This window comes from Dermacentor variabilis, unplaced genomic scaffold (assembly GCF_050947875.1).
Source record: "Dermacentor variabilis isolate Ectoservices unplaced genomic scaffold, ASM5094787v1 scaffold_12, whole genome shotgun sequence".
NCBI lineage: Eukaryota > Metazoa > Arthropoda > Arachnida > Ixodida > Ixodidae > Dermacentor > Dermacentor variabilis.
The window spans coordinates 44,340,619-44,353,681 of record NW_027460280.1 but is presented as its reverse complement, the minus strand read 5'-3'; the positions used below and the strand labels follow the sequence as shown (position 1 = coordinate 44,353,681).

Below are 13,063 nucleotides of genomic sequence, written 5' to 3'. Positions count from 1 at the left end.
GCATCTTCGGCAATGATCGGCTAGGTGCCCCCCCCCCCGCCTTTTGAGCTTTTACAGATGTGCAATGCTCCCTGAGCCAGTCGTTGAGGATGCGCTCCGTCTGTCCGACATAAGCCTTTTCTCAAGACAGCGGCATCTTATAAATAACACATCTGTTGCGTAAGTCAATAACTTCGTAGCATGCCCCTTTTCGCCGGCCAGGGGCGCTATATAACCTAAAGCTATACTAAATATTTCTATTCCAATTCTGCAATGAGTCCTCCATGATTGGTCAAAAAATGTTCGGGCCACCCCCACTTTGCCTGTCTCTCCGTGACGTCACGAAAACCGCGAAAACGCCCCGTCCGACACAATGCGTGCACACTGATTATACATGATTAGACCAAATGAACGAAAAAAAAAATTATTATTTCTGATTCGACGCCTTTTTCGCCATAATGTTCTGCCATTGATCAAACGTTTTCGGGCTGCGGTCACTTCGCTTGTGTGTCATGCGACCTCACAAAACCGCCAAAAGTCACAGCGTCAAAATGACGTGTACGCGTTAAAAACGCATTAATATGCCTAACAAAACTGAATTTTCTTTTTCTGAATAGCAGGAGCAGTTTTCATTCCCCGTTATTTTGGGGCACATTTTGGCAAGATTATCTGGCACTGAAAACTCGACAGGTGTGCGCCGCACTTCTGGGCTACCTTCTTGAGGCGATTGGACAGACGGTGCACATATGGAACTCTCTGCAAACTCGGCAAAGCTCTCGGCAGACGGTTATCGAAATGCTACCAAAACCGTTCGTCTTCTCCAACGCGTTTTGCAGCATAGCGGCCTTGCGCCTGCTCGGAAAATAGTTAAAGACGCGGAAAGCACCAGCACGCGACCCGCGGATTTCACTGTCTGCGGGATCGGCCAACTTCTCACGAGATCTCCAGGATCTGCAGACTCGATTGCTGTTGCGCCGGCCGCGTTCCTATGGGGGGGGGGGGGGGGGGGGGGTATGCACAAACGCGCGCGTGTGCTTAGATTTAGGTGCGCGTTAAAGAAGCCCAGGTGCCGAAAATTGATCCGGAGCCGCTCCCTCCGGCGTGCCCCATAATTGGATCGTGATATTGGCATGTAAATATTAAACCCTAGAATTTAATTTTAGTCCAGTTTACTGTTGCACGATCTCCAGTAGCAGCCAACCTATCACATGGCACCGTTTGTTGTTCAGATGTGGAATGTACACATTTTGGAGTGGCACATGTCCGTTCTAGAGGATTAGCTAAGAATAGGCACACGCCTATTAATTAACGTATACCGAATGGCAAAATCACAGAAAATAAGCAAGTCAATGAAGCCGCTGAATAAAATACGCTATTCCATTAAGAGGTCGGCGTGCTTCAGAGATGCCTATGAGCCGATATTATGCGTTCACGTTTTATGTAGGAATTTGTTTTTCTTTTGTTACGCAGAAGACAGGTCAGCTTATTACTATACTATACTTCGGCGATCTGCATTCAGGGCTTATCTAGCCCCTTTGCACTGCGAGCACTTATGACCTTCTTATACTTATCCACAAATATACCTGGTGAGAAAGCGACGGCCCACGCCAAACCATGGGGAGGTTGGCAGAGAAAGCTATAATTTAAAGATGTAGATGACACTCAGGTCATGCCCTATTCGTCTGTCACATTTCCGGCACCATGGAAACCAACAGTATTGCATTGAACGGGTAGCACATAGAACTGTCGAAGGATGCATCGAATGGCCTCCACGCTCCACTTCCGGGTTATGTCCACGTCACTCCAGTCAAGTGCACTGATAGGTTAATATAGGCGGACATCGTGACGTCAAATGTGACGACATGAGACTGATTTTTCATTTCGCTGCAATTAGGAGTCGTTAACGGGGCCGTGAGCTACGTTTTACCTAAGTGGAGAAATGCATTTGAAATGAAAATAGCCTAAAATACCTTGCCGTGAAAAGTACTTCAATGCGTTCAGCAGAAGCGGAGTTTGTGACAATCAAACACGGTCGCCATGGTGCTTCCACTCCTTCTTCAATTCCTTGCACTGCGAAGGCAACGGCGCAGTGGGGCGTGCCCACAATGCTCCGCCTTAAATGGAACCGTGGCGCGCAGTTCAAAATTCATTTTGGATGTTCACGTAGACGCCATGGCTTCCGATTTTGGTGGCTACGCGCTAAACGTAAGCCAAACACGGCTGTCCTCACCGAGCCGCAGTGCGCTTAGCCAGTGGACTTGTGGCAGCACCCTGCGGAAGCCGCGGTATCAATGCTACGTAGCAGACTACGGCTACCGATAGCAGCCGCGTATGGGAATCCGCTTTCTTACGTAACATGGCGTCCAGAAACGTACGAGGAGCAGGTTTTGGTTAGAAAGAGAGCGTTTGAGAGAAAGGTGACTTCGCGCTCCGCTTGCGAGCTCCATGCACCGCGTATCATTACAAAACTTGGCTGAGATATTCACAGCAGCGTATGCAACCTGCGGACTATGTTATTTCACCAAGCTCGGGGGGTGAGGGCCCCCTTTAAAAAGAAAAAAAAAAGTGATAGGTCAAGGATGTGGTCCGTGTAATGCTCGGTTAGTGTATTTTCATACGCACAGGTCACCATGAACATGGGTCACGCGCAGAATATGCCTGAGAGTCCATGCGTACGATAAACAACAAAAAAAAAAAAAGAAAAGAAAGGAAACCTTCTTGGTGGCAGGAGGAATGACCTGCTTCCGCTTTACGATTACTTTTTTCACCACCTGATACAATATTATGGGAAATAATTGAAACACCTTAATCAAAAAGTACAGTACTAGTAATTTTCGCGCTGCATTCCCATCTGTCGTTACACTAAACTCCTCTGGTGTTAATGCGCGCTGAAAATAGAAAAAGAAACCTAATGATTACGAGTTGTCTTATCTATTTTGGGACGTAAAATTGCTTTTTAAAGCAGCTTACACCTCGCCTCCAACGACCCGGCAGAGCTTGGACCGATGAAGAGGAGCCCAACATAAAAGGTGGCGTAGAAATAGCGAAGAAAGATCAAAAACGCAAAAAAGTCAGCCATTCAGGCTTTTCACGGAAGCTACGAAACTTTAAAAAGAAAAGCAACCTGTTGTTTGTGGTAATTCTGTCACGTTAGATTGCATGAATACGTGCTGCATGGCCAAATTTCATAAGCTGCTTTAACTATGCACTCCACGTGTTAAGTACATTACGAGAAATCCCAATTTCCGTTATATAATTCAAACTAGATAATGGTTGCACAGGAAGATGGACACTTGAGTTGATCAACGCTATGCAAACAAAGCAAGCACCTCTGCCAAGAGTCCGAACACGAGCTGCCTTGGCGAAGTGTTCTTGCTCCAGGTTGGTGTTCTTGTTTTCTTCAGCCACTGTTGACCGATTCCGTTACTGTTTTCTAAAATTATGCTTACTACTGACATTTATATCTCCAGTAGTAATATATGCCAAAAAATGAAGTCTGCGAATTTGGAGAGAATTACAGTGCCAGGAAATAAGGACAACATGGAGCCGTAGACACCACGATGCTCTAACTTCAACAGGTAATTCTTGAGAGTTATGCGAATTTTCCTAGCATCAGCTGTTGATGTTAGCCCAGCGTGGTGTCCAAACCTTCCTCTTGTCTTTGCCTGCTGGCGTCACATTGTTCGATAACTATAGGCTAACCAACACGTCCAACGCACAGCTGCGCCGGAATTAGTGTCTGCAAATTGTTGTATTTTACTGCGACACCAATTATGAGTTCCAAACATCATTTTCACTGTTCGTACATCCGCTCTATTGCACTGCGGCAAGTGACAATGAGGTTTAAACCGGGTTCTCGCCGTCTGTTTCAGTTATCCTGTCACGCGTGTCGTTGTGCAGTCGTTGTCATGCCGCTGACGTCTTCTTTTTCGCCGAGTTTCGTCCTTATGTAGAAGTTGTAGGAGTGTTTTGTAAGATGTTCTCGCAGCAAAACGTATTCGGAGCCGCAGAAATTTCTGAAGTCTGCTGTTTCCTGTTCTTTTTGTGCATGAATGCAAGTGCAAGTTGCCACAGTGTTCACTGTAAGTCCACTGCGGCAAGCAGTGCACATTAAATTCTTGCAGAAAGTAAGGGAATATTGTCAATATTGAATATTAACAAATTAACTTCCTTAGCGAATTGCAAGTGAATTCTTATTGTTTTTCATAATAGAATAATGCGAATGGAAACGCAATACTTTAGAGCAACTTATCCACAAACTAATCGGCAGTAAAATGAAACTGCTGGCAAATAAAGCAAAAATCAACAAAAAAAAATAAAACATCTGTACTCGCAAAGACACATACCCCAAGTTTGCAGGCCTGTACTAAAAGAGCTGCCTCTGTAGAAACATGTGAGAAGGTACTTTGAACAAGCTAGGCAAGAACGGAAGCTTTCAGGCATGGCATACTGTCCCCTCACCTCCTCCCTTCCGTCAAAAAAGAAAATCTATAAAGCATCATGTGATTGCGACACGAAGATTCCGGAATGTGTTAAAACAATAACGAAAAAAAAACTGCAGTAAGCGGTTTAAAGATTAGATAAGCATCATTCTGAGGCCATACTTGACGTCATTGTGAACTACAGTAACGCAAAGTCAGCCGGGAGCGCGTATTTTCCCGAGCGCGCATGATTTTGTTCATAATAAAAGTAGTAAAGACAAAGAAATTATTTAACTAGCCTGCTAGACATTCCAGTGTCGCACAAGCAGGCACAACAGACATTCGGAGGCAACGGTGAATATACTATAATTGAGCATCCATGTCACCCTGTAAACGGTGACTCAAGCTGCTCCCGTCTGCCTCAACTACCCCAGAGAAGGTGCGCCTCTGTTTACTCAGCTAGCCCCTCGCCCCCTCTGACCAAACTTTTACTCTCCGTATCGAGAGAAGCGCTGCTTGCTCTTCTGATAACAAGCAGCCGCTGTTGTAGTCTATCCTGATATCCCGTATCATGGTCCCCAGGAGCAATTCAAGAAGCCGCTGATGGCTTAGAAGTTATGGCTCATATCCTCTCCATGATATACGTGGTACAGAACTGTACGTACGCTTGCGGTGACATGCTTATAGCTTGTTTTGGCTTGCCTTTTTCTTTCATGCTTTCTTTTTTACACAGTGCTGTAGCCAGGAATCGTTTTTATAGCGGGTTATCAGTGGCATATCCTCTTATTGTGTCAATGTAGTAAACAACACCTGACTCAGACACTCCGTGCTTGACCCGCCAAGAAAAAAACTGTCGAAGAAAACGCTTCGCGTTGCCATATTGTCTTCTGTTCTGAGTGCGCTCTAGCGAGCAGGAAAAAAAGTGGCAGCGTATTCGCCTGTTCACAGTGGTCCAGAGAGCGCGCGTGTCAACATTCCAAGGTAAACAGTGGAATCTTGTGCTGCGAATTCTCCCTATTTTGGCGACCACATGTTGTTATTGCTGCTGGAGATATTTACTAATACGATGCCAGTTGGTAGGTGGTCGCCTTGTTGACTACCGAATCTCCAGTGGCCCCAGGCGCTTGCTATAGAGAGAGCATTGAGCAAGTGTCGTTGTTCCTTACTCGAAAGACGGTGATGCGGTCGTCGACTCTGTGAGTTCGCGACCTGGAGTCAGCCCCCTCCGAGAATCCCGAGGAGGTGGAGGTGTCGTCCTCTTCGGGGTCATTCTTTACGGTGCTCGCCTGGCTGTCTGACCGCTTCTTGGTGGCGCTACTGTGTCGACTGCTTCGGCCACTGCTTGCCACTTGACGCAGCAGCCGCTGCTCTTCCATTTCCTGTAGAGAAAAAAATGAAAATCTGCAGACGTCCTCAATTCCTCTAGCTTTGAACTCATTAACTGCCACAACAGCATGCTGCCACAACGGATACCGCCATCTTCTGAACAACAACTGCGTCTTTGCGACGCAGACAATATTGCCGCTATGGTATATTACCTGCAGTAGACTTAGAAATGTACGCACAGACCCCACAGTTATCAGAGTGAAATTCGCCAAACACGGAAGTCACTATAGATAAAGCGTCCGGCTCCAAAGTGCCCCTTATATTGCATGGGTGTGAGTTCGATTCAGTGGTGGTGGCGGGGCTCTCCACCGAATGCTGAGTGTGAAGGAGAGGCTGAAGAGGTGGTATGACGAAGACGAAACAACAACTGCCTAACGAAAAGTATCGGCAAATAAACACAAGGAACCAGGTTTCGCGCCCTTAACTATTATAGTAATCGAACGAAACGTACACAGGGCTTATCATTACAAATATCGCCACTGATTTCGTTTCCCTCATTATCCTCTGCCTGTTTTATGCCTACTGCAGGATAAAGGCTTGTCCTAGCGACGCCCAATTGCGTCTGTCTTGGGTCAGCCGTGTCCATTTCCTAATCTCATCAGATAAACTGATCCCGTGCCATCTAACTGCGCTCCCTTTCCCTTGGAATTCATTATGCTACTTTAATCGAGAGCACCGCTTATCTGTTCTAGTGATTACATTACCTAAGTTGCGTCGTCAAGGGGTTGACGCATGCGTGAATACATCAAGGCATCTACAGAGGTTGCACGGGGGCTACTACGATTTTTCTTTAGGAAATCGGAAGAATACCGATTAAGAAGGATCCCAGACAAAGAGCCAGAACCTTCGTAATGCTACGCACGGCTTGCTTAGAAGAAGCATTTAAAATGTTAGATTGTGAAGGATTACATGTGAGGAGTAAGCTGGATTCACACGATCCCTGATTCAGTCCGCAGACTAGCGCGGCGTGGCTGAGCTACAATTAATTGCGCCGTAGTAGCTTGTCTGTGGCTGCAGGATGTAACTGAATGGAACAACAACGTTCAAAATGTGAAAACTAATATCTCGAAATGAACGCTTCTATGGATAGCTAAGATAGCTAAGATAGGTATGACTTCATTATTACCGAGCTTTATTTCTGCAATAACTGCGTGGGCAATAAATATAAAATAAATTATTGGTGAAAGTTTCTTCCTTACCTAGCTCAACTTTTCAACTTAAGTATGCAATTTCCGCTCGAAGGGGCGCAGCTGCGCTTTGTGTGGGAAATGACTAAAAATTAATAAAAAAATAAAAGGAATTGTATGCAAACTAACGCCGTATGTATATATGAGCGAATGATAGCGCCACTGGTTCTCGATTGACTAATCACAAACGTCTTCTCTAAGACACTTTCTCAGCTTCTTCAATAAAGTTTAGGCGGCTGATTATCGGATTATTTGTAGCGAGCCGCATAGAAGCTTCGTCTTCATTACAGATGCCGCTTGAACCATCCAGCACCACTGGTATCGGTGCTCCACAGTGTCATATAACCTCGCACGGTATTCGGAAAAGCGCTTTGCGCTAGAACTGCTCGAAGGAGTTGGTTCCACCCAATCGTGATGTCGGACCGATGACACCGAGAACAACTCTCGGCAGCCCGAGTGAAAATTGCCGCTCGTATCGACAAACGTACACTGTCGAGCTATGCCCCTCTGAACGCCGCACGCGGGGCTAAATTTAGCTCCAATTGTATAATGCGTAGCACTACAACGGTACCATCTGCGCATGCGACATATGCATGATTGGGTAATGGCTTCTCCCCTCTACACATTCATGCAAAAGAAGGTGCGTAGATGGTATATGGTTGCAAAGATATAAACAATAATTGTGTTACACGTTTTTGTTACACGCGGTTTTAGCAAGCGACCCCCTCTTCTAACCGAAATAACAGTTTGTGTATCAAAGGAAAAAAGGCAAGTGGCAGGATGAGCGCTAACTTCCAACTCCTTGTATTCCGTGACCCTATTGTACGTTATATGGGCCGTTGATAGCACACGTGACAAGAACAATCGAAACAACCATACAAGAAACACATGACTGCAGTTCACTGAATACGTGCCGACCGTCTTAGAAAGTCAAGTTCCTTGCCTGATAAAGATAATGAGCATACACTGACGAACACCTTGACGCATTCGGTAATCGCATCAGCCTCAATAGTCTTAAAATTACATTATGAGGTTTAACGTGCCAAAACCACTTTCTCATTATGACGCACGCTGTAGTGGAGGACTCCGGAAGTTTAGACCATCTGGCGTTCTTTAACGTGCACCTAAATCTAAGTGCACGGGTGTTTTCGCATTTCGCCCCCACCGAAATGCGGCCGCCGCGGCCGGGATTCGATACCGCGATCTCGGGTTCAGTAGCCCAACACCATAGCCACTGAGCAACCACGGCGGGTCCTCAATAATCTCGCGCGTCAGTCAATTGTGACTGCGTCCTATGATGTCGAATTTTTTAAAAACTGGTTTGCGTCTACAAGTATTGCAATGCATGGCAGGGAACCCACTTAATGAAATGTTCTGGTTAACAGTGTAATTATGCTCGCGCAAGCGATCATTAATGCACCTTACGGTCTGTCCAATGTAGACGCCATGGCACGACAAGAGAAACTTGTGTAGCACAGCTCGAGTGCAATCAACATGCCTGTTCATATGTCCTTTTTCATACACTGGTTGCATTTCCTTCTTAGGGTAAGTTTACAAATTCTCTACAGCTAATCAGGAGCAGAAAAAACGACTCGGATGTTCGCTCTCTGTGCATCCTTTTTCAAATGGTGGAAAACGTGAGTATACGACGTCACACTTGTTTTCCTGCGAGTGGCCAGTGCGTCGTTCTACTGCCGTTTGCGCTTCCGCGAACCTTTCAGCAAACATTCTGCCACTGACACCTGCATTGGTATCGGATGGCCTGCTTTGGTCAACAGCTTGCTTTGACCTTCAAAAATGGCGAACATAGCATGATGACATGACTGTATCAGAGCATTTTTAAAGCGAAGTTTGGCTATCCCTCTTTTTATCAGCTTGGAATGCGCTGAATTATGTGTCAGGAGAGGCTTACTAGTCCACGTTTCGTAGCACCAGCAAGTGTGCCCCACTGAACAAGACAGACGAAGGTCGAGAAACCAGATGGCACCTTGTGGATTTCATAGGTGACTTCAAGGGGAGCTAGACACTCCTTAATAGTTGGCAGAATTGGGCTACCTGACCGTCCACTTTATCTGAAAAGCAATCAATAACAAACGAAAAATCATCAACATAGCAGAAAGCTATTTAACACTTTGGTCTGCACAAGTCTATCAGAGAGGTTTACGCCGACTCTGGATAAAAAGAAATCGCTGAGTATGGGAGCAATGCAAGGGCGTAAGCGTATTCCTATTTTCTGTAGATAAATGCCGTCATCCCAGTTGATGAAAGTTGATACGAGTTAAAAGCTTAAAAGCTCTAGAAAATGGCCACTCAACGCCATTCGGGAACCCTATTATACAATAATCGTAAACAGACTGTTCCACAATTAAAGATAAGTCTCTATGGAAATTGAATAATAAAGACCTTTTATGTCTATGGAAAAGGCTTGGTGACTTCTTTCGGGGTTAGTTTTCAAGAAGCCGATTATCTCCTCAGAGTGCCTTATTGGGAAGGCGCCATTAACTGGCAGACACCTCAGCTTGTCTTGTAGAAAAAGGGCTGCTGGATTTTGCCAGGAGTGATTCGCTGATGCGATCACCCTTAGGGGAACGTCAATCTTAAGCGTTTTCATATTAAACAGAACCGTCAGATCAGAACCATCAGAACCTCTTACCGTTCTTTATGTTTTCCCTTACTTTCTCAAGACTGTATTTATTGCAAAGCTTAATAGCTGAGATTTTTACCTTGCTAAGTGACACTCCGTCGTGGCGCTAGAATACTGTGGCAACTGCCTCACTGGCTTTGGCACCAAACACACCTCTTGAAAACATACAGAAGCCGCCTTCCTTATCAGCCGGCACAACACAAAGACAGTTAACACTCAAGCAGTCAGCAACGAGTTTGACCGAGATCTTGGGGCATGCTCCCTTAGAGCGGGCTACCACGTCGACACCCTAAACAAATGCGTGGAGCTGCGTCTCCCGATGCGTATTTGGACACTAGCATCACGAGAGCAAGTAGATCCTCCGGTCTCATCTTTGTTTCCACATTAAACTTCGACCAGACCTTGCGTACGTTCTCTCGTCCACTCGCCCAGAGGACGGAATGTGAGTGGCAAGCTCAGCTAAGACAGCGCAGAAGCCGTCTACCCAAAAAAGGACCTTTGCATTATACCCTGTGCATACCACAGAACAGGTGAATCTTCCAGCCAACATCCACGACGCACTGTCATTAGGGGCAAAGTTTACCGTGGAAACGAAGAGGAGACCGGAGAATCTACTTGCTCTCGTGAGGCAGATGTCCAGGTTTGCATCGTAAGGCACTGCTCCACGCATTGTTTCTGACACGCCAGGGTGTCGACGTGGTAGCCTGCTCTAAGCGAGCACGCCCCAAGAACTCGGTTAAACACGTTGCTGAGTACTTGAGTGCTAACACTCTTTGTGTTGTGCCGGCTGATAAGGATGGCGGCTTCTGTGTGCTTTCAACAAGTGTGTTTGGTGCCAAAGACAGTGAGGCAGTTGGCACAGTATTCAAGCTCCACGTTGGAGTGTCACTGAGCAAGGTAAAAACCTCAGCTATTAGGCTTTGCAAGAAATTCAATTTTGAGGAACTAAGGGAAAACAAAGGACAATAAGATGATGGTTTTGTTTATATGAAAACGCTTAACATTGACGTTCCCCTAAGGGTGATCGTATCAGAAAATGACTCCTGGCAGAATCCAGTAGCCCTTTTTCTAGAAGACAAGCTGAGGTGTCTCCCAGTTAATGATACCTTCTTAATAAGGAACTCTGAGTAGGTAATCGACTTCTTGAAAACTAGCCAAGTCACCTAGCCCTTTCCATGGACATAAAATATATTTATTACCCCATCACCCATAAATACCTATTACTAGTTGCGGGAACCGTCTGTTGACAACTACGGTACCACAGGGTTCCAGAAGGACGTTTTGATGTCCAGTGGCCATTTTCTAGAGCTTTTAAGCTTTTATCTCGTATCAACTTTCATCAGCTGGGACGACGCCAGTCTCTATGAATGGCATTAAACATTCACCTACTAACTAAACAGGCATTCACTTACCAACTAAACAATCATGCACACACAGGCAAACGAAACTTGTTCGATGACCGCGAGCACTCGCTGTCACCAGGCTGGCGTGACGAGGAGTGCCGGCAGCGTGGAGCGCCCATGCTAGCCCCAAAGCGAATGCTTCGTGCTGCCGATTGCTTTACCGTTTGAACTGTGCCGCGTCTCCATAACTAAGATTACATGATCGCCAACACTAGGCTGGTGGGAAGACAGTGCTCAAGAAACTGCCAGGCTTGTCGGCTCGCCCTTAGCGCCCTCTGCAGATGCCCTGCAGCATACGGCGCGCGGACAACGTATGCGCTCAGACGCGCGAACAGCTACGGCAGGGCTAGAGGAGGAGACGCACGCCCTCCTCTCCTAGCGATTGCGCAATCTCTTCAACATTGGGCGTGCTAGAAGACGGTGTGCAGTAAGCCACCATCCTTTTCGGCTCACTCTCGCATGCCTGCTCTCGTACCCGAAACACGCGGCTAGCAAGCTGCTGAATCTCATCGCACTTGGACTTTACTGGGGACATCATGGCGAAGCCGTTGGCGAAAATTCGTCTACTCTCTTTCTGTCTTACCCTTAGAAGACACAAACATACGTTGGGCAGCACCACGCCAGCCCTGTAAATTGCGCACAGCAGAGACGATGTCCAAACTTGCGCTTCAAGTGTGAATTTTTTTATATAGTATATGGTAAATTAGCTTACTTATTTAATAATATCTAGAAATAAACTTCTCCGTCGAGAGAGCAAGGTATCACAAGACATAGCATGGCAGGAAAAGGAAATCACACGAAGCCGAAGGAAAGCTTCAGAGAGCCCCCGCGTGACCTTTCCTGCGGAGCAGGGAAGGCGCACCTGTTCGTCCAGGTCGGCGTTGAAACGCCACGCGCGTGCCGTCTTGTCGTGTGACGTGCTGAGCACCAGGTCGCCCGTGCACAGCACCCGGTTGACGCGGGCGCCGTGGCCAACGAAGACGTGCACGCACTTGGCGTCCACGATGGACCACTTCCGCAGCGTGCCGTCGGCGGAACCGGTGAGCACAAAGTTGCCGTGCACCGTGCAGTGCGTGACGTAGCCCTCGTGGCCGCTCAGCGTGCCGAGCAGTTCGACGGGCGTCGACTGGCTGCTCCACATGAGCACGCGGCCGTCCTCGCTGCCGGACACCAGCAACGAGTGGTCCTCGCTCAGCGACAGGCAATTGATTCCGCCCCGGTGCTGCTCCAGCCGCTCGCTCAGGTACGGCCAGTGCACGCCTGCCGAGTCCACGCTGTCAGCCGTCCTGGAGGCCCCGCGCTTGCGGACGCTGCAAGCGCTGCCCATGAGCCGAAGCCGCCAGGGCCACCGAGCTTGTTGCTGCCGATGGCGCCCTGGAAGGCACGCGTATACATGAAGCAACCTTTGGCATCTGCGGTGCCGATTTACCCTGCGATGTCCAAAAATTGTTTCATGTTAAGGAAAGTTTGAGCCACTTGTCCACCTTTCTTTCTGGGCGGGGAGAGTAAATGTTCGCTTATACAAAAAGTAAGTGAAATGTTCTTTGGGTTAAAAATCTTTTTGTAGTGTCACAATTCATTAACTATTGCTTTTCCCTAAACTAAGGCTCACTCCAGCGTATCAAAAACGATAGTATATACTAAGCGTCGAATTTACCGCGCTTAAATCTGAATTTTTAGGTATCCAACTCAACGTATAGCGTATACGTTATGGTAGGTAGGTTGGACATTACAGAGTTAATGCTACGGTATTGTGAAACTGATGCTATTGTGATCAACAGTGGCTGAACAAGAGAATCGTCAGTCTGGAACCTTGAGGCTTATAATTACGATGTTGTTAGGCAGCTGTTGATCATTTCATGTCTTTATCTTTTTGTGTGTCTTTTGTTTCTTTAGATGCTGATGTAAGAATTAAAACATAGATGTATCGTGGAAAAATATTAAGTGCTAACTGCACAAGAGAGTAGGCACTTGATTGATTGATTGATTGATTGATTATCAATTGAGCATTCCTTATTTTCTTGGATGTTCAAGGGAAAGCGA

The 13,063-nt window shown here is 46.7% G+C and overlaps 1 protein-coding gene across 1 annotated transcript in view; it reads right to left on the bottom strand.

Moving 5' to 3' along the window:
• The window catches only part of LOC142565814 (uncharacterized), a 66,282-nt gene extending 53,900 nt beyond the window's left edge, over positions 1–12,382 (bottom strand). The window contains exons 1-2 of the mRNA XM_075676352.1: positions 11,883–12,382; positions 5,567–5,779 (exon numbers count right to left, since the gene is read on the bottom strand). Of these exons, the coding sequence (XP_075532467.1) occupies positions 5,567–5,779; positions 11,883–12,347 (678 nt within the window). The 5' untranslated portion in view covers positions 12,348–12,382. The remainder of the gene's footprint in view (positions 1–5,566; positions 5,780–11,882) is intronic.
• Between the last annotated feature and the right edge of the window lie 681 nt (positions 12,383–13,063).